At 43.6% G+C, this 23,569-nt stretch overlaps 2 protein-coding genes and 1 pseudogene across 2 annotated transcripts; 2 read left to right on the forward strand and 1 right to left on the reverse strand.

Moving 5' to 3' along the window:
• Positions 1-6,289: 6,289 nt before the first annotated feature.
• LOC136537689 (GDP-mannose transporter GONST1-like) lies at positions 6,290-9,895 on the forward strand (annotated as a pseudogene).
• A 223-nt stretch (positions 9,896-10,118) lies between these two features.
• Positions 10,119-10,786, reverse strand: LOC136537690 (uncharacterized). Its single transcript, XM_066529647.1, has one exon. The coding sequence runs from the start codon at positions 10,758-10,760 to the stop codon at positions 10,296-10,298; it is 465 nt and encodes a 154-aa protein (XP_066385744.1). The 5' UTR covers positions 10,761-10,786; the 3' UTR covers positions 10,119-10,295.
• Positions 10,787-21,024: 10,238 nt separating this feature from the next.
• LOC136537691 (uncharacterized) lies at positions 21,025-23,552 on the forward strand. The gene is made up of 2 exons (XM_066529648.1): positions 21,025-21,333; positions 22,821-23,552. The coding sequence occupies exons 1-2, from the start codon at positions 21,025-21,027 to the stop codon at positions 23,550-23,552; spliced, it is 1,041 nt and encodes a 346-aa protein (XP_066385745.1).
• Positions 23,553-23,569: the final 17 nt, after the last annotated feature.

Genomic DNA, 23,569 nt, shown 5'->3' on the forward strand with positions numbered 1-23,569 from the left:
GTGCTCGCATCTCCACCTTGATGCCCCTCTCTAGCCGACCCCACCCTACCTTGACTCGTGTCATGCCAAGCTCCAATTTTGGAGCTTTGCCCGCCGCCGTGCCATTAAGCCGTTAAGGCCCGTCGCCGCCCGCATCATGGCCAGTCTCCACCACTTCATCCCGCGCCAATTTTTTTGCACCACTAGCTAGCCTTAGCTTCCTCTTTGTCATGCACACGCTAGTCATAGCTCTAGTGCTGCCTCCTCACCACTGATGCGGTCGTGCCTTTGCGATCCGCCGTTCACCTCGTAGCGCGCACATGGCTAGCCTCGCTCGGGTCATCTCCGGCCGAGCTGGCTTCTCGGTAAGGTCACTGGTGAGTGGTCGTTGCTCACTCGCTACCCCTACTGCCTTGTTGTTGTTGTGGCTCGGCTGAACGCCGTCGCCATTTCCGTAGGGTGCCCACCATCATGGAGAAGTCCCTCTATGGCATCTCGGCTCGTGCAACCGCCGCCCATCGTCTCGCGTCGAACCCTAGGTGAGCGTCAGCCTCGTAGATAGGTCAGCGGGGGTCCTGTGTGGCCAATGTAAGCGCTAGTGCCACCGCTCGCCACACCAGAGCGAGCGGGGATGGCCGAGGACCTTGCCATTGAAAAGAGGAGAAAGATCCGAGGGTTCCATTACAAAGTCGTTGTCTATAGAAAAAGAAATATGGACTACGGGTTGTTTTGCTCATAGTTTAGGGGTATTTTTGCAAGAGTGCCGGCGCGCGCGGGCTTCCTCGACGTGGGCCGCCTACGCGTGTGGGCTATGCCTCGCCCGTGGGCCACCGCGCACGCGTTGCGCCGCGTGGGCCGCGTTGGGCCGAATTGAGTTTATCTTTTTCGTGGCGAATAGAAATAGCTTTTCATTTTAATTCTGAGCTAAACTTTGATAAGTCATATAAAATTAGGTAGGTATCCAAAAATTGTCAAACTAATTTGTTAGTTTCTAAAATTGTGCTCTATCTGTTGGTGTATTTAGTTCATATATATATATTTATTGATACCTAGAACTATTAAATCATTTGAATGTGCTTAATATTATTAGGTTAAATATTGTAGGAATTTTTGTGGCAATATGGTGATAGCTGTAGCTTTGAAAATTTTATAGTAGCTTCATGGTATTATTATGTGCTCACTGTAATTTTTTAGCTTTAGAATAGACATAACATAAGGGTAGTTAAATGCTCTTTGTTTTAAATATACATTAAATCAATAGTAGAAATAAAGATATATCCTTCATTTGTAAAGCTAGGTGTTTGTTAGTTGAACCCAACACTTTACTTGATGAAGATGATAGTTAGTTTAGTATTTTAGTCATTAGAGCTAGCTTAGTAGTTTACCATGTGTATTCTTAATTTAGGAGCTATTGTTGCTAAAATACTAAGTGTTGCATCATCATCGCATACATGTAGAGAATGAGTTGGCGGAGATCGTGACCATCGGAGACCACGAGTTCGAGGAGGTGATCAAGGACTATGAGGAGGAGATCCTCATGCAAGAGGAGGTCTTGAAGTCGCCACTGACTGACTGAGCTGACACCGCGCCTGCCCAAGGTAAGCCCCGGTGCATAACCCTTATTTTGAATGATCGCTGGATATATATATGTGATGTGCATTTATATTATAGGATTTATATTGAAACTATATGCATAGATATACCTACCTAGGAGTCCTACTAGCATAGGTCGAGTACCTGCTATGCTTAGGCTATTGGTAGCGTGAGTAACCTGACGTTACTCACAATAGGTGTGTCGGTGCAGAAAATGACCAACTAGTAAATATTTATAGTTTTGTTGTACGTTGTGATCGGAGGTGGCTTAGCACTCAATGACATAGGATCTATATTGGTTCAGGCAACGTGCCCTACGTTCAGTCAGGGTCGGTTGGTGACTTTATTCCTGAGCCTAGGTGCTCGAAGTTTGCAGTGGGGTTACAAACGAGAGGAAGAGAGATGGGGTGTACAAGAGATTCGGTTGGCTCCGACCAGAAGGGTTGCGGTCGGAACTTGGTGGTTCTACGGTTGTGGGATGTTGATCTAGTGAGTTTGAACTTGAAGAAGTCCGTCCCTTCGCAGGAGGGAGCGCATCCCTTTTTATAGATGAAGGGGATGGCTTTACAGGTGAGAGAAAGAGAGTACGGATGTTTCTAAGCCTTGTTGCCCATGCTGATGAAGACTGGATAATGGTAGGCGCCCTCAATATTGTTGATGTCGCTGTAGAATATCATATGCGCATGGAAGGTCGAGCTATCTTCTTTAGGAAGGATGGACGCCGATACCTGCAAATACTTCTTGATGCCTAGTGGCATGTGAGGAGCCGCGCTATGTTCACCCGGTATGGCAAATCTTGGAGCCCATACTGCGATCGATGTTCAGAGACACGCGGGGGGGCTTTCCGTATGGGAGTTTTTAGCGACCCCTATAACACTTTGTGTCAGGGTGCCTACAGAGCGCTGTTTCGTGCAGGGTATGGTCCCTGGTACAGTGGTTTTGACTTGTGAGCCATGCATTGCCTTTCTCCGCACGTTTTCTGGTTCCTTCCGAATGGGGTGTCCCCGGTTGGATGGCTCCAGTCGGTTCTCAGTGCACCGGTTGGAGAAGAGCGGTGAGCAGGGTTCCCATGAGCCCTGGTCGTGGGGTTGGAGTCGGAAGCAGTGTTTTGGGCCAGGCCTTCCGATTGGAGAGACTACTTGGAGACGGCTGGTGCCTGAAGCGAGTGCTCCGGTCGGAGAGGTGGGCCAAAGAAGTTGACGAACGGGCACTTGTTCTTTTGGGTAGACCTTCTGGTCGGCGACCGGACTGCCCTTTCGGCCTGTTTGTGTTTTTAGACTTTTGGGCCGGCCCATGAACTATATGTTGTTTTCCTAGGCCGAGCCCGAGTGTGGAAGCCGGTCCTCGAGGGACCCTGGGTTTATAAACCCGACAAAGGTGATTATTATTATCACTCTCATGATAAAATGGTGAAAGAAAATGGAGACTGGGCAAGGATATGGTACGTGTATAGATGGGTGTAAGAGATTATGTCCTACAACCAACGGGGCATAGCTTGGTTACACTATTTTCTCTGTCCATATCGGTTGAGGACCGAGCATTGCATTGGATTCTAGTCAGGTCATAGACTTATTATCCTGAGCACATACTTATTTATGGGAGCAGGGAAGGCTCGTTGCTCTCTTGTCATGGGTTCTGACTCTTTTCAGATCGACTGATTGGAGTCGGGGATGGTGGAGGTCTAAGCACCATACTGAGTCCAGGACTCATGAGTGGGGGCTTGAAGTCTAAGTTTAGATGGGGATCTGGACCCCTTGATAGAAGAGTGGTGGGTTAGTCCTGCTTGTGCCTAGGGTACAAGCGAAGCATGTGTTTCGGGGTATCTAGCTAGGCTACATTGATTCATGAATCACTGTATAATATGGTACGACTTGTCTATGATCTAGCACCATTGTAAGAACTGTAAGATGAAAGATGGTGAAATAGATATGATTGCTCAACTCTTGCTTAAAAGAAGAACATGTGCTTACATAGAATGGCTAGATAAATGAACTAATCATGACTGCTAATAAGAATATCCATAAGGATTCACTACTAGTATGGCTTTTCGCAAAAAGGAAACCTAGGAAACCATAAAGCTTATCATATCCTTTGGAGTCAGAAAGTTATTCCCACTAGTCGGGTAAGTCTTGCGAGTACATTATGTATTCAGGGTTTATTTACCTCTATTGCAGGTGCAGCTTGAGGAGTAGCTGTTGAGTGGTGGATTCTTCTGGTGGGCACAGACGGATCCTTGTATCTTATCGTTAGAAGTTTATTTCAATTCCGTTGTTTAAATTTCGTACTCTGAACTTGATATTGTAATAATGCATGTCTGAGAACTCTTGATGTATGAAATGGACTAAGTATTGTAAACTCGTTCTCATTATTGGATCCTAGAGAAAAAATGTGGATTGTTTGAGCTCTCTCTTGGGGTATGCTCGACGGAACCGTCCAATATAGCTTGTTTTCGAGGTGCTTAGTGTCTAGTGGAAGACAAGCGCCTCCAAAGGTGTGTTATTTTGGGTGGTTCTGCCACAGCTGCACACCCACACCCGCGCTTACTGCATGTACAGACAGGGACTACCCGCGTCGCTTCATGTGCTTTCCTGCTTCCCACACCCTCTCCTCCTCGTGCTTCCCTGCTGTGCCACTCCCTTCCACTCCAGCGACGTCGCTCCCTTGCTTTCCCACGCGCATGTGGGGACTACATGTGCCCCTACCACCATCCTCCTCTGCTTTCTACACGAATGCACGGTGCCCCAGCAGCTACAGCAGATGGCTGTGGCAGGTGGATCATATTGCAACATGTGCAATACCGTATCTACTTCTAGAACATCCAGATAAAACACTTGCAACATATCTCGTAAAACAGCTAAAACACTTGCAATAGACGTCTGAAACACTTACAAAAACGCCTGAAACACTTGAAAACACGTGAGTAGCCATTGCAAAACATATGCTACATTCAGATAAAACACTTGCGACATACGTATAAAATACTTGAAACAAATGCTTGCAACATGCATGTTATGCAACATCCAGATCTACTTCTGCAATATCTAGATGAAACACTTGAAACATAAGTCTGAAACACCTGAAACCCTCGAAATATATGCTTGCAACATGCATATATTGTCATTGCAACGTATGCAACATCCTAGATCTACTTTTGCAACATCCAGATGAAACACTTGAAATATCTATCTGAAACATTTGAAACACTAGAAACACGACATCGCGGGGCAACCATGACCTACATGGTGGGGAACTGTGGTAGCTTGCAAGGTCGGGTCAGGGGGGACCTCGAGAACAACGACCCAACGTACACCTAGGCGTAGGAGCACTGGCGGCGACCTCGTCCTGGTGGCGCTGGTGTGGTAGTTATGCGATGAACACTATAGCCACCATAGGCGAGGTGGGATAGGGGCGTGACGAGGGATGGTGTCCCGATGCGAGATGGGGCGCTGTAGGGGACGACAGTCACAACAAGGCAGAGTGGGCGCGGGCGAATGACGTGTCGCGGCCACGGTGGGTGGATGGCGCGGTGGAGGCAGAGCAAGGCAGAGTGGGCACGGTTGAAGCGGCCGCTACGGTCAGGAGTGTGGAAATGCTTGTAGGAGTTAGGGAGGCCAGAAGCTGGTTGCCTGGGCCTGTCCGCAGGCCCAATAAGCAAGCATTCGAGCGGATGGATGCTCGGGTGTAAGCATTAACATACAGAAATGCTATACAACACACATGCGTTTTAGTAAAAAAAACACGAATTTTTTCTCTCTGTCTCCCTCCGTTCTGCTGCTCCGATCCCCAGCTCCGCAACGCACGCACGCGTCTGCTTGCCCGCACCGTGCCGCTGGCTGGACGAAGCACGCAAGCACGCACGCGTCTGCTGGCTGGACCTGCTGGCTGGACGAAGCACGCACGCGTCTGCTGGCTGGACAGGTCTCTCCTCCTCCTCTGCCATCTGTGATTTGTCTTTCCATAGAAAAAAATTGTTTCTTGTGATCTGTGGATCTGTGATCTTGTGATTTGTGATTGTCTGGAGATAGAAGGAGAGTGGAGGTTGTTGAATCTTAATTCTATTGTGCGAAAAAATCTATGTGTTGAAACTGTATAAAACACATGGTTGTTGGGTAGACAGACTTAGCATAAGCTTATTCAATCCTACTACTAGGGCCTTGTTTAGTTGGTGATTTTTTTTGAGAAATGGTACTGTAACACTTTCGTTGTTATTTGGCAATTAGTGTCCAATCATAGTCTAATTAGACTTAAAAGATTCGTCTCGTGAATTTCGTCTAAACTGTGTAATTAGTTTTATTTTTTATTTATATTTAATACTTCATATATGCGTCCAGAGATTCGATGTGACGAAAAATCTTGAAAAATTTTATAAAATTTTGGAAACTAAACCGGCACGGTACTAAAACAAGGGCTACACGTCCATGTGTCGAAACCCTTTTTGACCTTCCTTGCCGCCTGGTGACTTGAGTTTGACTCCAACAGTTCCCGTCCACACTGTACTATTGTACTCCCGCCTCATTTGATTTGAGATTTGACCATCGCCTCCGCCTCCGCCTCGTCCCTCCCGCCGAGCCCGATCGACCTCCCTTCCGCCGCACGCCGGCTTCCCTCCTCCTCCGCGCCCCGAGGCCGCGGACCGCGGCCGCGTTGACCCCCGCGCCTCCTCCTCCTCCACCACCACCACCGCATCACCCCCTTTACGTCCTCCCCAAGCCCCTTCATGCCGTCGAAAGGCATCTCCTCTCCCCTTTCCCCACCGCCCGCTTCCCCCACCGCCTCTCCCTTTCCTCCCCTCCGTCTCTTCACCTCCAGCCACCGCCAACTCCGCCGGACGCCGCTCTTCTTGCTCTGGGGCCGGACGGCAGGAGGCCTCCTCCTTGCAGGTAACGCCAGCTTGTTCTCGTTCGTTCGATGATTTCGATCATGTCCACGGACTCGTGCATGCTGTGCCCGCCGCTGGTGTCCTGATGGGATGGGGGTGGACGCGTTGCAGTTCCAGGTCCGGCGGCGTCCATGTCACTGGAGTTCAGGTCCGAGTGCGATGACATCGAGGAGGCCAAATCCCCCAGTAACACAAGCGTCGCCGCCGTTGCCGTCAAGAACGCCGACGCCTCGGTCTACAAGATCATCCACGGCTACCTCAAGCAGAAGAACAACTCCATCATCAGAGTCGCCGCCAATGTCGCCAGGAAAGCGGCCTCCAACAAGTACGTTTAGTAATTAACACCCCGCCCAATTTCTCTGTGCTACGTGCCTACGTTCACCCGGGAATTGTTAGTTTACAAATTGGCCAATCGCTTCGCGTGATGTGTCCAGATTATCGAGGAAGACCTCTGATGTCTTCGACACCTTGCTTCAGAAGCAGCAGAGCAAGTTGGGAAACAAGGCCGGGCCGTTGCTTTCTGGGATCTGTTACTGCATCGCCTCCTGCAGCATGATATTGCTCAACAAGGTGGTTCTCTCCAGTTACAACTTCGATGCTGGAATATCACTGATGCTATACCAGGTGATTCGGTTTATTCTGCGGTTTATTCATGCGGCCTGAGATTTTGTAGTTCAATGCCAAGCAACTGATCATATTTCCCTTTGTGGTTCAGAACCTTATAAGTGTGGTCATTCTTCTGGTACTTGAGCTCTTCCGTGTCATTTCAACGGAGGAACTCACATGGAAGCTGATAAAAGTCTGGATTCCGGTGAATCTTATTTTCATGGGCATGCTACTAACTGGAATGTACAGGTACTTCCTGCTTCAGACTGCATATACATGTTACATGATGATCTGTTGGTAACCTTTAGGTGGATTAAACCTGGAAGGCAAATGTCACAGTATTCCACCTTTTTTTCATTTCAAGTTTAGTTGTCTCAGTTCTGAAGTAAACTTTATTGGTATGGTAGGCTTGCAGTAATATTGATTAGCCCTCCTTTTCTTTTTGTCTCTGCAATTCTTCAGTTTGAAGTACATAAACGTCGCAATGGTGACAATATTAAAGAACATGACAAATATTATAACGGCTATAGGAGAGATATATATATTCAGGAAGGGTCAGAATAAGAAGGTTTGGGCTGCACTGTTTCTGATGGTAGGTTCATTCTTGCTTGCAATGCCCCTTCTTTGACTTCCATATATCAAAGTAATGACTTCACTATTGACCTTCACGAAGATTTCACCTCCAGAATAGCATGAATTTTTTTTACCTGAGCAGTTTATGTCTCTCTTCCTTTGCAGATTGTATCGGCTGTATATGGGGGGATTACAGATCTCTCTTTCCATCTAGTTGGCTATACGTGGCAAATTCTGAATTGCTTTTTAACAGCAGGCTACTCGGTTAGTTCATCTTGTGCTAGTAGTTTTACACATCAGGTCTTTTTACAATCTCAATGGATTGCTGTGCAGAGGTTGCTGTGATGTATTCGAATCTTTGACTTTTAATTGTATAATCAATTAGTTCATATCATAATTCCTTAAAGTCCATAATCAACATCAGAACAATATAAAGCTTAATTGAATCTTATTAATTATTTTTTTTATGAGGTCAACCTTATTAGTTCTGCTGTGTCCCACCAGCACCTCTAATGTGTGATCCTTTTATAACAGCTTACACTAAGGCGTTTGATGGATACAGCTAAACAATCAACAAAATCTGGCTCCCTCAATGAAGTTTCTATGGTGTTACTCAACAATGCGCTCTCAATTCCATTCGCACTCATTTTGGTTGTAATCTTCGATGAGTGGGAATATGTTTATCAAGCGTAAGAATTTCATCTTGTTCCATGTTAACCATACTTTTTTTAAATAAAAATAAACTTTCATGGTGTGGACTAAATACTTGGTCTGAGCCGTTTGTTAATGTATTCATGTATCTATTATTTCTTTTTTCGAGGCCTGAGCATTTTAGAGTAGTTAACTTTATTGATTTGATCATAGACATGTTTTTTGGAAGCAGATCATAAACATGTTATGCATTAACTTTTACCTGTTTATTCCAGTTTAGTCAAAACATATTAAACTTCATTTCGTCATACTCCACATTAAAAATAAACTTCCTTTCATAAAAAAGCTTTCTGAATTTGCTCACAAAAGATGCTTTAATCTCTGAGACCAACTTTTGGGAACGAGCACTGGCTTGTTTGGTAGAGCGCTCCAATTGAGAGCGACGCCACCCAGGCTCGAACCCAGTGCCTCACCTCCTTTCTAGCGAATTGCCAGTACGCCCTGGCCTATCTTTTAAAAAAAAAAATTATCTCTGCGACCAACTTAAATATGAAGTCAAATGAGATGCACCAAGAAAACTAACATTTTTTTATCATCACAAATTGTTGCCTCTAGGGTACAACTATCACTGTCCATGCTTCTTCATTTGCACATATATATGACTTTCATTTGATTTGCAGTGAAGTTATCAGAGAGCCTATGTTCTGGGTTGTTGCAACAGCTAGTGGTTTGCTAGGTCTAGCCATCAGCTTCTCATCAGTGTGGTTTTTGCATGAGACTGGTCCAACAACGTATAGGTGAGACGGCAGTACTAATCTGTGGCGCCCACTGTGGCGCCCACAAAAATGTTTACTTAAAAAAGAGAAGAGATCTGCACTCCTGTGAGCAGAGAAGTCCTTATCATTTTGTTCTCTTTTTCAGTCTTGTTGGTTCTCTGAACAAGATACCCATTTCGATTGCTGGTATTTTGCTGTTCAATGTCCCTGTAAGCGTTGAAAATTTCTGTAGCATAGTTTTTGGTAAGTATTTATTTGGCCCATGATATTTTTCTAATGTCCTTCTTTTTACCCATGTTACCCTAACGTTGTCACATTTCTGCATGTTCTCACCAGGTCTTTTTGCTGGGATATTCTTTGCAAAGGCAAAAATGTCCTAATTGTCCTGTCCCTGTGTGGTTGTAAGCTGTAACATGAAAAGTTCCTGCGACAGCTCTGCCTCTGTACAGAGATATGATCAGAGTCTATCAACTGTACAGAGATATGATCAGAGTTCATAAATTTTTTACATCCTTTCCCTCCATTCAAAGGGTATGTGCCCTCAGTTTTGTAACATGACAATCAATGCCAAGGCAGAAGGAACTCTGCAAGGCGAATCAGCAACTGGAACTCCACTCATCTGATCCAGAAATTGAGCAGGACGATTATACTACACAATAAAGGAAGGACTTGTGTCTCCGACTTGGTTGTCAACCGATCATCTCCAGGAATTCCTTGCGAAAACATCACTGATCGATTCGGTTTATATACCAATACTTCTGTTGGGTTACTGGGTCTATTGTGTCTCTCAAAGAGAGGTAAACCTTTTTATCTGAGACTGATATATATATATATATACACACACCATATCTGGAATTCTGGAGTCAGTAGAGTCCATAATTCCTAAACTGTAAAATTGTAAATTGGCACAGCAAAGCCAATCGATACTTGTTCTCAAGTTACTATTGCTATACCAAGAGTAAAGTACGATGGGAGACAAATCAAACATGGTCAGCTAAATAGCTTAACCATTGTAATAACCCATTTGTCATATACTTAGCTGGGAAAAAAAGAATCACAGGTGCAGCGGGAAGTAAAGTATATTACATTATATGTCATCAAAGATCACTTGAGTTTTTGGGGGAGCGAGAGTAACCTCACACCACCACACGTATATATGCGCAGCCAAATTTTTTCCCCCCCAAAGCCAAATCCAGCTTTGAGTTCGACAATCCATAAACCACGCACACTTGACATGTTCAGCTGCTTTTCTTGGCGAAGAACCCGCCGAGGTTGAACCCGCCGCCGCTGCCGCCATCGTCGCCGCCGGCAGCCTTCTTGCCGGCGGTGGTAGCGGCGCCCCGCGGCGGCGGCTTGGCGCTGGAGGCGGCGGCGGCCGGCGCGCCGCCAACCTTGTTGAGGAGCGGGTCCGTCTCCACCAGCTGGTCCTTCTTGAAGATGAAGCCTAAGATGATCTCGCCGAGCCCCTTCTCCTCCTTGGCCGGCGCCGGGCCGCCCCTGGTGGCGGCGGGCGGCACGGCCAGCACGGACCGCCGCGCCGGCCGCGTCCTCCCCGAGGTCGGCGCCACGGCCGCCGCCACGGTGCTGCCGAACGCCACCGACACCATGCTAAAAGCTAGCTTCTTTGCGAGCGATCGGGAACTCGGGATGAAATGAAACAATGGTCTTTTTTTTTTCTCCGTGAGGCGGCGAGGGGTCGGCATATAAGCGGGCGTGGTGACTGGGTGGTGGTCGTGATTGGGAGGGCGAGGCGGCCACAAGCGGCTTATCCTGCACGCTGCCGCTGTGGGGTGGGGGTGCGGGCAGGCGCAGCGGACGTGGTGAGGTCGGCGCGCGCGCGCGTTGCTTGCTGCCGCGACTGCGAGGAGCCGATCGGGCCGCGGAAACAGCGGAGGTGGACGTGGCTGGACCACGGGCACAGGTGCGGCGGGCCAAGTGGCCGGGGCGCGCGAGAGGACCGTGTGCAACGCACGTACGTAGTCTTGTCTTGGCCTCTTTGGGGCAGTCCGGGGGGCGATTCGTCTTGTTCTTGTTCCCAACCTTTTTTTTTTTACAACAAGTCTTGTTCCCAACTTGAGCGCAAGTACCGGCACATACGACTGGAACCACTTGTGTTTTTCAGCGGAGACGCAGTGCTGTGCATACGGAGCACAGTACTGCATAGGCAAAGTGCGTTTTTGAGTTTTCCAGATCGATGTACAGCGAGCGTGGTTCTACTTAGGATTAGGAGTACATACTGCAGACTTCAAATTATGAATTCGATTCATATTAGGTTGCTATATCAACTTCCGTTTTCGTATTTAGTTGAAGAAATCGGTTAGACACAAAAACAATAATTGTGCAGAAAATAGTGCCTCCTAGCGATTGTTGCGTGTTGTGTTATACTCCATATGTTCCAAATTATAAGTCGTTTTGACTTTTTTTGTTCATCCATTTTTCTATGTATCTAGACATATTATAATACCTAGATGCATAGCAAAATAGATGTACCAAAAAAGTCAAAGCGACTTACAATTTGGAACGAATGCGTCTAATTCAGAGCGGTGGAATACCTATGCGTTGCAATAATACAGAGTAGAACTCAACACATGTTTCTAGGTAATTTAAATACAAACTGTTATATATCATAGAAAGGTTAACATCATGAGGCATAAGAATGGGGGTTCTCATCGTTAAAGAAAACCTTTCTTGCCATAACCATGTATGAGGATAGCGATGTCTCATGGATTTTGATCATCAGACTTCACAGTGCAAGACAATACGAGCAACCACTTTAAGCTTTTTCCCTTTAGTAGTTGAAAAAGGAGGTTGTTGACGGGTTATTTTGAGATGTATCTTTAGTCCGAGATTCTGTGTTGCTTAAAGCATACTAGGTCACATTCTTCCTTCCTTATTTCTTTTGCAATAGTTGTGTGTAGCGCCTTGTTATATACTGTAAGTTAAAACTTTTATTAAAAAAAACTCCCTTCACCTAAAAAAACCATATAGTAAAAATAGAACTTGTCTACATAGGAGACTACCAAAATTGCTACAAATGGATTGTGTAGGTACACCCATAGGCCATGGCTTCAATAATTTCTTTCCCAATGCCACCTGAGTTGTACTAACGTGTAATCATGTCGAGCTAATCATCAAAGGCTTTTTCTTATAAAGTGTATATTTGCCTTATATTTCTCTACGCAAACTCCCATTATGAAAGAAAAGAAAGAGTAATGTGTAGTAGTTTCCTTTGGCCAGTTTAGCTTTGCATATAACTCTATATAATACATTCTTTATGCCAACTTGAAAATGTCCTCATCTCTTTGGATAAGTGCTATTGACATGGTTGAATAGTTTGCAACAGATACTAATGTCATAAGGATCGCTATCTACAGCAGTAGGACCATTAACTTTAATAGGATTTAGGTCATAGCCATATCTTATAGTTCTTGTACTGAGAACTTAGACGAGAAAAAGATTATCCTTTATCACCGACCACTATTATCTACCTAAGTTTGATCCTAAGTAGCATATAAGTTAGGATGGTTACTCTATTTCTAGGATATCTGTCCAATGCCACTAAGATTGTACTTTGTAAAAGGTAGCCTCAACTATTCAATGAAATTTCAACAAACATGTGACAATGTACTTCGAGAAAATCAACTAATTTTAGAACATTTGCTACAAATCAACATGGCTAACTAGTTGTCATTGTTTTTCATCCATTATTAATCATTATAGAGAAGACCACATCGTTCGACTGATGATCTAGTGGTGATATCCATAATACAAATGTTGCACTAATCATCATTGATATGTTTGCCGATCTTATCACTAATAGATCATAGAAAAACTTAATCATTTCATATCAAAATTCCACATCATGTCAACAAGCACGAGGCAAAGTATTTTGTGACAACACTTACTTTAGATACTTGTGTATCCAAGCCATGACTGGTTTTACAACACTGACTATAGATAGACATGCATGGTTTGTCATCATGAGTTTACTAATGTACCTTTGGAAGGACCGAATGATCCAAGATGGGGTGTGAATTGGGCTCTAAAAACTTAAAGCAACAATAATCTTAACTTATGTAGATCTACTTCACCCTTTTGCACTAAGGAACCTAAGACTAAAAAGATCACACTAAGGAGTCCTTTGGCAAGGTTCACACTAAGAGTAGGATTCTTAAGTGTAAAAAATAAACCTCTCATTAAGCATACTCTAAGATACAATCCTATTTATCACATAAATGAACTTGCACACAACAAGAAGCAAAACATAAACCTAGGGATGCAACCGGGTTTATCTGCAAACCCACAAGCAGGCTTAACTAAGCCTATTTGCAGGTTTGCAGACAAACCCACTCACATCCCTACATAAGAATAAGACATGCAAGTAATGCAAGAACATAAAAGAGGCAAATATATAACTTGATTTCCCCATAGTATCAAATTGTTGCCACAACCCCCTATTTTGTGTTGGAGCACCATAGAGTCGCAAAGACTCTATTTAGCTCCTTGAGTCACAAAGTTTCAAGTCTTCTTCATTGGTGCATACCCATTGTCCACTCTAGAACGACGGCTTCAAACCGTGAACACCACTAGGAGCCTCCCAATAAGAAACTCCACTGGGAAGGTCACCTAGTTCTCCACCAGACCATCTAGGTGCTAGTAAACACCAAGAGTAACTATCTTCAATGACACTTTGATGAAAACAAAGCTAAGAACACCTGATGCACATAAAAGCACACACTCCAAGTTAGTAATCTAAGCTTGGATGGATCGCACACACTTCACAAAAGTCCCTCTATATTAGTCTGACAACCGAGGTGAAAGAGTAGCTCCAAATAAGTTAGGGAAAGTCACATATATAGCGTGTGAAGGTCATGCTAGCATTTGGAAAAAGTTTGTAGACACCTAAAATCTCTGGATGATCTATCGGGCATCATGGAGTCATACCAGATCATATAGAGATCATATACAGGCCAATTTTTTCAATGGTCGAGGGGGAATTAAATATGCCTCACTAGATGATTTACGAGGTGTCATAAAGTCACCACCAAATTATACGATGTAGTCTCATGACTTGTCCAACTTGATACATAGCTGAGGCACACTATCACTAGATCATCGTCATGAAGTCTCCACCAGTTCATACAGTACATACCACCAACAGAATCAAGGAAAGGCCTCATAGGATGATCCGCTTGGGTGTCATGAAGTCACCACTAGATCATACGTCACATACGAGTGAGTTTGGCACTTGACACATCACCAAGGGTGGGCCTCACCGGATGATCCACCAAGGTGTCATGAAGTCACCACCAGATCATACATTGATCACTTAGTTACCAAGGCCAAATTTGAAATTGACTATGCATAGTGCCACATGATGATCCACTGGGTAAGTGTATACCAATCATCCGGTGCACTCTCCACTACATATTTTGAGCTCATTTTAAGTCTAATCTCACTCAATTCAACTTCTTTAAGATCCTTGGCTTAAAACATATCTAGTGGGGCCACTTAGGTTCTTACTTGGTGAGAATGCATGCACATCCAAATGCTCTCAACTCGAGCTCCCATCAACTTGTGTCTTGGACGCCCATTATAGTACCACCAAAGGAAAAAAGCCCTATATAGTCTATGTTAAGTGCCTCCGAGCGCCAAGCTTGCGCTTGACTCTACAGAGTTCTTAGCCTTTACAAATATCCTTTGCTTCATACCTGTCATCCATTCAGATCATCCTCGATGATGAGGAAACCATGTGGCCAGAAGTGATTAGCTCAATGTGAATGCATTCCTTGCAAAAATACAGGTTAGTCACAAGCACTTGTATTCATCAATCAGAAAAAACCCAAATTTGAAAATGGGTGAAATGATCTAACAATGCCTAGAGGGGGTGAATAGGCGTATCTAAAAATTTACTGCAAATGCTAAGTTCAAATCTGTCAGTCAATGTTGGAAGTCTCGGCGTTTGGGTCGGAACTCCCGACGTTGTTAGAAGTTCTAGTGCAAACGTTAGCAGTTTCGACGCCTACGTGAACTACAAAAGTAGTGCCAAATTTAACTTTGCGGATAAATAATTTTACAACCTCACTTCCTAGTGGTTTGGTAAAGATGTTGGGTTACTCCCTTGACGCTGTAATGCCTCCAAATCGTAGATCGAGTCCAAACCCTAAAATGGAAGTTTGGGAGAGAAAGAGACAAACAAATACAAGTAATCTCTAGCAATCGCAACAACAACAACAACAAGCGGGACACAAGGATTTATCCTGAGGTTCGGCAACCCCACAAAGGAGCTCCTACGTCCTCGTTGTTGAGGTGACCACCAAGGTCAGAGTCTCTTCCACCTCCTTGCCTCTCTCAAAGCGACCACAAAGGTCACTTGAGCTTTCCACTAAGAAATCGAAGGGTGATATAAACTTCCTAAGGCTCTTCCACAAGATGGAAGCTCTTGGGCAATGCCTAGCCGGCTAGGGGCAAAGCCCCTAAGAGTAATAGACACAAAATCAACCGGCTTGACGAAGAAATCAAGTGCTCAAGCTTGCCAAAGTGATTCTCTCACTTAATCCGCTCTCCTTTCACTCAAAACCCTAAGAGAATCGAAGATTAGAGCAAAAGGGGAAGGAGAGGGGTGCTTTAGTTGCTTGGGAGCTGTTTAGCACGAAGTGGGTCAGCTATAAATGAGTCTGTAATGATTAAAAGTGAAGAGAGGGGTATTTATACTCCAAGTGAAAATTTAACCATTCAGATCTATGTCAGAAGTTCTGATATAGATCTTGGGACTTCCGACGTTAACAGAAAATACTGTTCACATAGGGTCAGAAGTCCATGCATGCAAGTCAATGTTGGAACTCCCGACAAATGTCGGGACTTCCAACGGTTGGAACTTCCGACGTACGTCGGGACTTTTGACGTGCGCAGTTAAACAACCAGCCAGCACCGCTGATGCCGGGACTCCCAGCTTGGGTCGAGAGTTCCGACGAGCGTAGACAGCCGGCCAGCAGAACCACCGATGCCGGGACTCCCGGCTTGGGTCGGGACTTCTGATGTCCATAGTCACCACATAGGCTAAGTGACTGGGAGTCAAAACTTCTGGCAAGAGTCGTGACTTCTGACTGTCGGGAGTTTCGGCTTACATCAGGACTTCCGACACCGACAGTCATAGAAAAATAATCTATGTGCTTGTGGAGTGCTAGAGCGTCTCTCTTTTGATTTTATTTTTATGCTTGAGCACTCTATCTTCCTCAGACCAACTAAGTTTGCATCCCTCTTTATAGTGCGGTGGATCCTAAACTCAAAACCAAAAATAAAACCTTTGAAGAGCGCTTTGAGTTCGTCCACCTTTACAACTTCAAAAATTGAGGGATATCATTTATCTTTATCAACTCTTTGATTCTTTCATGGGACTAATAGCTGCAATATATCTCATTAAGATCACATTAGTCCCTAATTTGGATCTCATCAATACACCAAAACCCACATAGGGGGCAAATGCACTTTCAATGGGGCCTAGATCTATTCAACCTTGTAAATTATGAGGCCGAGAAATTCTACAAGATATAATCAATCAAGTGATGTTATATATAAGAACATAATCTTTATATTGATCACTATAGATATATATAGGTGACTTCATGCTATCTCTTCTATCTAAAGGTTGTTGACATTCTTGACTTGTCTGATATCACATATACCTCAAATTTTAGTCAATGTTTCACCATAAAACCCTGAAGAATGCATGAAAGTGTAGGATCTTTGGTTAGCCTAGAGGGGAGATGAATAGGCCTATTAAAATGAACTTAGGCAAATGTTAAATTTCACCTAGTGGCACTGCCACTCTGAGCCTGTGGCACTGCCGGCCCAGAACAGTGGCATTACCACACCTGCAGACCACTTCGAGGCACAATTCAAAATCTATGTATGAAAACTTAGATCAGATAAATTACTAAGGTTCCTACAGGCATGTAGTTCACAGATCGATAGCTATAAGTGGTAGGCACACCATATACAAGTAGATCGGCCACACACCCTAGAAATCACCTCAACAACAATATGAAATATAAGTGAAGAAAATCAAGCACAAGATGACACAAGGATTTATCCTATGGTTCAGCTCACTACCAAGGCTTGCCTAAGTCCACACTATTGAGGTTAGTCACTAAGGCTTAGGGCTTTGCAACTCTTCCTCGTTCTCAAGTCAAGAGGGTTAACTCTTGAGATGAGGGGTGAGTTGACTAGCTTGGCTAGGAGCAAGTTTCAAGAGTAACAAACACAACCACTAGCCAAAACGTGAACCAAGTGCTCTTTTGAGTTTAGGAATTAGTGGATCTGCTCTCTAATCAAGTTTGGCACCTTTTTCTCTTAAGGGTTGATGGAGAAATCACAAGGGAAAACTTGAGAGCTTTGAGCACCAATAGAGGGGAGAGAACAAGAGCTGAGCCAAAAGGCGTCAGTCTGAAAAGCTAGGCGAGGAAGTAGACCATTGTGAGGGAAGGGAAGAGATATAAATACCTCCCCAGATCTCAATGGCCAGATAAGTCATGGCAACGCCACGTCTTACCCATGGCAGTGCCGCTCTACGGCATAACCATGCCTCAGGTGGTGCACTACCGCACCAAGCCTGACAGCAGAGATAAAAGAGTGTTGAGCAAGCTGTCATAGCTAAACTTTTGAGGATGCTTGTGTGAAAGATTGAGCACTTGGTAGCATAAGTTGGCTTAAGCATTGTGTCACCCTTTATAGTATGGCTTTTCCTATACTCAAATTCGAAATATAAAAAAATATAAACCTCCATTGAGTTTGAAGTTGTCAACATTTGTAGTTGGGGGCTCCTCCGTTTTGTATGATATCCTCGATTCTAAATTCTCTGCTTGTCATCTTGATAAATCTCATTAGTCCCCTAATTGAGTGGTCATTATCACCAAAACCCACAATTAGGGCTTGATTGTACTTTCAGAAAGTACTTAACACAAGCAATCTAAAGTTTTACATCATATAAGTAATAAAGTTTAATATCACAAACATTGATATTATGTACAACTTTACAATCACATCACTCAAAGATGATCCTTTATACGCAAAACATGGGACCACCAAAACCGCTACAAATGAATTATGTACACCCACCCACATGCTTTGGCTTACAAAAAGTCATCGAAGTTGTAACATATAATCTGGGGGGGGGTTTGATGGTAAAGGCTCTTTTCTTTTAATAAAGAGTATACTTCCCATACATTTCTCTTTACAAATATGGTGTCCCATTATAAAAGGAAAAGAAGTAATGTATAGTTGTTTCTTTTGAATAGTTTAGCTTTGAATATAGTTTTATCAATGCACTCTTCCATCCATTCATAGCCAACCTCATCTTTAGGCTAAATCTATAACTTTTCAATACATTCTTTAGGACATTCATAACCATCCTCATCTTTAGGCTAAGTGTATAACTTTTTAATACATCTTTAGGCTAAGTGTATAACTTTTTAATACATTCTTTAAGTCATTCGTAATTGTCCTCGTCTTTAGGCTAAATGTATAACTTTTCAATACACTCTTTAAGCCATTCGTAGCCATCCTCATCTTTTTGCTAGGTGCTATTGATGTGTGGTCTAACTAGTTAGCAACAACTATTAACATCGTAAGGCTCGCTACCTTGTGCTATTGATGTGTGGTCTAAATAGTTTGTAGTTATATGTTACAATTTAGGCGACAAAAGATTACCCTCTTAAGATGTCATATATTACTACTATAAACTTGAGTTTGATATTAAATAGCATAAGCATAGGATTGTTATGAGATTTCTAAATCTTGACTAAGAGAAATAATATTGAACTTTGTAGAAGGTAACCTCAATAATTCAACAAAATTTTAAGGACAAAAATATACTTTGGGAGTCTACTTCAAATACACATAAACATAAAACAAACAAGTTTTACAACACTTGATATGGATTGACAAGCCTAACTACTTGTTGTGATTTATTCATCTCCTTAACATAGTTTTTTAAGAGAGACACACCATAATACATGTTCAATCTAGTGGTGATATTTATGATAAAGGCGTTGCAATTAATCATGGTAGGTATATTTATTTGCGAATTCCATCATGTCTCTTCCATTAAAAGATCATAAAAACTTAAATCATGTCTACCGCTAAAAGACTCCTTTATTTTAACAACCAAGCGACAATGTATTTTGATACCACATAACTTTAAATGCTTGCGTATCCTAATTCCAAAATGTGATTGCCTTTACGAGCTTTACAATACTAACTATATCGAAAACATGATCAACTTTACATCAATGACCGTATCCAAAACGCGACCAACTCATGGTTGGATGCTGTGGTTTTATTGATGTGTCCAACAAATTCTTAGAAATCCAACAAACCAAGTGGCGTCATCAATGGTATAAGCAACGTCCTATTAATCACTCTAGGTATATTTCTTCGACAAATAATCTCTTTATCATATCTATTTTTATCAAAAAGTTGCCAAAAAACTAGACTTATGTGATATCGAACACCACTCGGTCACGTGAGCGGCTCTACAAGCTTTATAGCATTAACTATATCGAAAGCGTGACCGCCTTTATAGGCTTTACAACGTTGGCAGTATCCAAAACAAGGCCAGCTCATCGACCATATACCGACATCCATGGTTAGCCGTCGTGGTTTTGTTAATCTACCCTATAAATTTCTAGAAATCCGACCAAACAAGCGGCGGCATCAATGGTATAAGCAACCGTCCTATTAATCACTATAGGTATATTTATTTGGCAAATAATCTCTTTGTCATATCTCTTTTATAAAAAAAATTCACCGAAAAACTAGACTCGTGTGATATCAAACACCACCAAAATGTGACCGACTCTATGAGCTTTATAGCATTGACTATATCAAAAATGTGACTGGCTGTATATCATTAGCTATATCCAAAATGTGACTAGCTCATTGACCATAGACCGACATTCATGGTTGGCTGCCCTTGTTTTATTAATCTGTCCTATACATTCTTAGAAATATGACCAAATAAGCGGTTGGCCACCGTGGTTTTATTAACCTACCCTATAAATCCTTAGAAATCCAACCAAACAAAGGGGCTGGCCACCGTGGTTTTATTAATCTATCCTATAAATTCTTAGAAATCCGATCAAACAAGCGGCGGCATTAGTGGTATAAGCAACCATCCTATTAATCACTCTAGGTATATTTATTCGACAAATAATCTCTTTATCATATCTCTTTTATAAAAATTCATCAAAAACTAGACTCATGTGATATCTAGCACCACCAAAACGTGACCGGCTCTACGAGCTTTATAGCATTTACTATATCGAAAACGTGACCAGCTTTATAGGCTTTATAGCATTCCCAAAACATGACTGACTCATTGACCATAGACCAACATTCATGGTTGGCCGCTGTGGTTTTATTAATTCGCCCTATAAATTCTTAGAAATCCAACCAAACAAGTGGTTGGCCGCCGTTGTTTTATTAATCTGCCCTATAAATTCTTAGAAATCTGACCAAACAAGCGATGACATCAGTGGTATAAGCAATCGTCCTATTAATCACTCTAGGTATATTATTCGGCAAATTATCTCTACACCCTATCTCTTTTATCAAAAGTCGTTGAAAAACTAGACTCATGCGAAATCAAACACCACCAAAATTAAAAAGGGCCAGATCATTTCCACCGTAGAATCCTTACCGGGGGGGGGGGGGGGGGGGGGGATACTTATCATGACTCATGTTCATGCCAAAGGCGCATTCTGAGGTTGCCGATTTAGGAAGGCAGCGCAGCCAGCCGGCAGCCACCGCTAGAGGCGGCGTCCCTCACAAAAACCCACTCCATCCCAAAGACAACGGCAAGCCAAAAAGAGAGCGGGACACCAACCCGGGCGTCAAAAGCCCCTGTCCAAAACCACGCCGCGCCGCCGCATTCCAGCAAACACCTCGCCGGCGGAGGCGGCGCCCCGGATGGTCGGGTCCGACGTCCCTCCCGGCGGCTCCGGCGCGCCCCCGGGGTCCCCGGAGCGTCCCAGGAAGCGTAAGAGCGGCACCTTGGCCGCGGCCGCGGCCGAGGACGCGTCGCCCAGGCGCGCGACGCGGAGCTCGGCGTTGTCGTCGGCGGCGCAGGTGGACGTGGAAGGCGCGGTGGCGTGGTTGCGGCGCACGGCCGCGGGAGAGCTGTGGGCGGTGCGCGGGCGCAACCGTGGCATCGACGTCGACTTCGAGCCGCTGGGGGCGGTGATCCTGGCGGTGCGGCACGTGCGCACGTACTACAAGGTGACGCTCTTTCCAGGCCGACCCGCGGGGTTCTTCTCTCGGCGCGTTCGAATTCTTGGGATTTGCGTGCACGAGGATCGCCGTCTTCGCGGCGCTCTTGTCTAGTTTTGTTCTAAAATGGATCAAATATTTGCCGGTGTTTTCAGGTTTGCCGTAGTTCCCGTTCGGGAAAAAAAGTTTCGTTAGGTGTCTTTCACTCGTCACCATTGCATGCCGCTGTATTCGTTAGGACACGGAATTATCAGGTGTTGTCTCTCCATGCGTCTCGCTTCCTGAAACCGTTGCTTCAGAGCGAGATTCTCGGCTGTCTGGATGGCAATTAGTTCGTCTGCATCTTTCATTTCTCGTGTCAGATTCTGTGTCCGAATCCGAATAGTACACGTCATTATTAGTTGGACGGGCCAAGATTGTCTGTATCTTTCATTTCTCGTGCCTTTTATTCTTGTTAGTAATTCTGTTATTGTTTGATATGATTAATTCTGCCTCTTGAGCATGTTTAAGATGATCAAATAGAGAGTGGTGCTATTATTTTTCACATTATTGTGATGGAATCATCTTGGTCATGGTTCCCATGTCAAGATTATATGTCACATTGATGGATGGTGGTTTTATTGGATGAAATTATTGACTGGAGTTGTGTGTTTGTGGAAGATATTGTTAAATTGTTGCCATCATCGTCAAGTTCTGCTGCTGCCTTGTCATTAACGTTTTTTCACTGTTACCTTGTTTCAGATTTCTGATGGTGTAGTTATTGTTATTTTATTATTTCCTTGATTGAGATTTTTCTGATATTTGTGTCACATGATACCCCTAGCTAGTATATATACTGGAAAATTGCATTGCTAGTTTTATTACCACTCTCATTGTCGACGTTGCAATTTCTAAAAGGTCTACTGTGACTTCGTAGGAGGAATATTTTTGAATTACATTATTATTATGGTTAGATTTTCATTGATTATGTAGGAAAAGGATTCGGGCAAGGCGTTGTTTCTTTATGTTTTATTCTATCACTTATCATGTGTCCTCCGATGGTTATATATGATAAACGAAGAAAGAATACAAGGAGCCATGACCTGCGCAAGTGCAAGTGCTTGTGTATCCCCCTTTCAGATGTTAGTTCATAATAATTTATTTTTGGTCATGCTTCAGGAAATAAGGTATCATAGCTGTAGATATGTGCTCCTGGTCATGCATGAGTAGATTGGTTCTTAGGTTTGCTAAATTGTCATATATCAAGGGTCTCAATACCCCAGTTCTCCTGACTAGTAATAGTAAGTAGAAATGTGTGTGAAAATTGTTTGCCATAAGACTGAACATTTTTTGTGCCCATCTCTGCTGTCAATGAAAAACATATATCGCTGATCCTGCTTCCAATGGCAGTCTTGATAAATATTTGTTGTTATTACTGTTTGGTGCCTTCCAATTTTTCATCTACCATTTTTAAGTTTTGTTCAACTCATTGTTAATTCAATTCTGCATGCTGACAGAAACAGAAAAGACATCACAAACAAGACACAAGGAGTTCTGGAAGGAGAGCTGGTGAACTGAGTCACTTATCTAGTTTTCTTGAATCAACGAGGAAACGTATTGGGATAGACCCTGTCACATGTCAAGCTGCTATCCCTGAGTATAATGACCCATCTGAGGAATGTAAGGCTAACTACAGAAATGATAAAGATACCTTACAAAGGATGGGCACGGTGGTCAGGCTGCCACCCATTGTGGAGCCACCGAAGACAAGGAAATGTTCTCATCCTGGATCTGAGGATGACAATTGTAAATGTTCTCATCCTGGATCTGAGGCCTGCGTAGAAGTTCATGTAAAAGAGGCCTGGAAGAGGGTCAAGTATCAATTGGATGATCAGGCTTTCAGAAACTGTGGGTTCGGTGCAATGGGTGAGCGAGTTCTGAAGTTATGGACTGCAGAAGAGAATAAAAAACTTGCTGATATTGAGAAGTTGATTCCTCAGAGTAAGAGTTCTGATGAAGACTTCATGAAGGTTGCCTTGGAGCAGTTTAGCTCAGAGAGAACAACAGATTTGGCTAAGTATTACTACAACGTTTTTCTTCCAAGAAGGTTGGCCAGCCTGAATAGAACAGAGGCTACAACCTCCATAGATGTGAGTCCAGATGATGAAGGCAATAATCAAGATGATGACAACAAAGTGCATCGCTCTGAAGAGAAGAGTAAATGCTCTGGATCGTCTTCCAAAAGGTAGCAATATCACTTATGCCT

Source organism: Miscanthus floridulus, chromosome 2 (genome assembly GCF_019320115.1).
Source record: "Miscanthus floridulus cultivar M001 chromosome 2, ASM1932011v1, whole genome shotgun sequence".
Lineage (NCBI taxonomy): Eukaryota > Viridiplantae > Streptophyta > Magnoliopsida > Poales > Poaceae > Miscanthus > Miscanthus floridulus.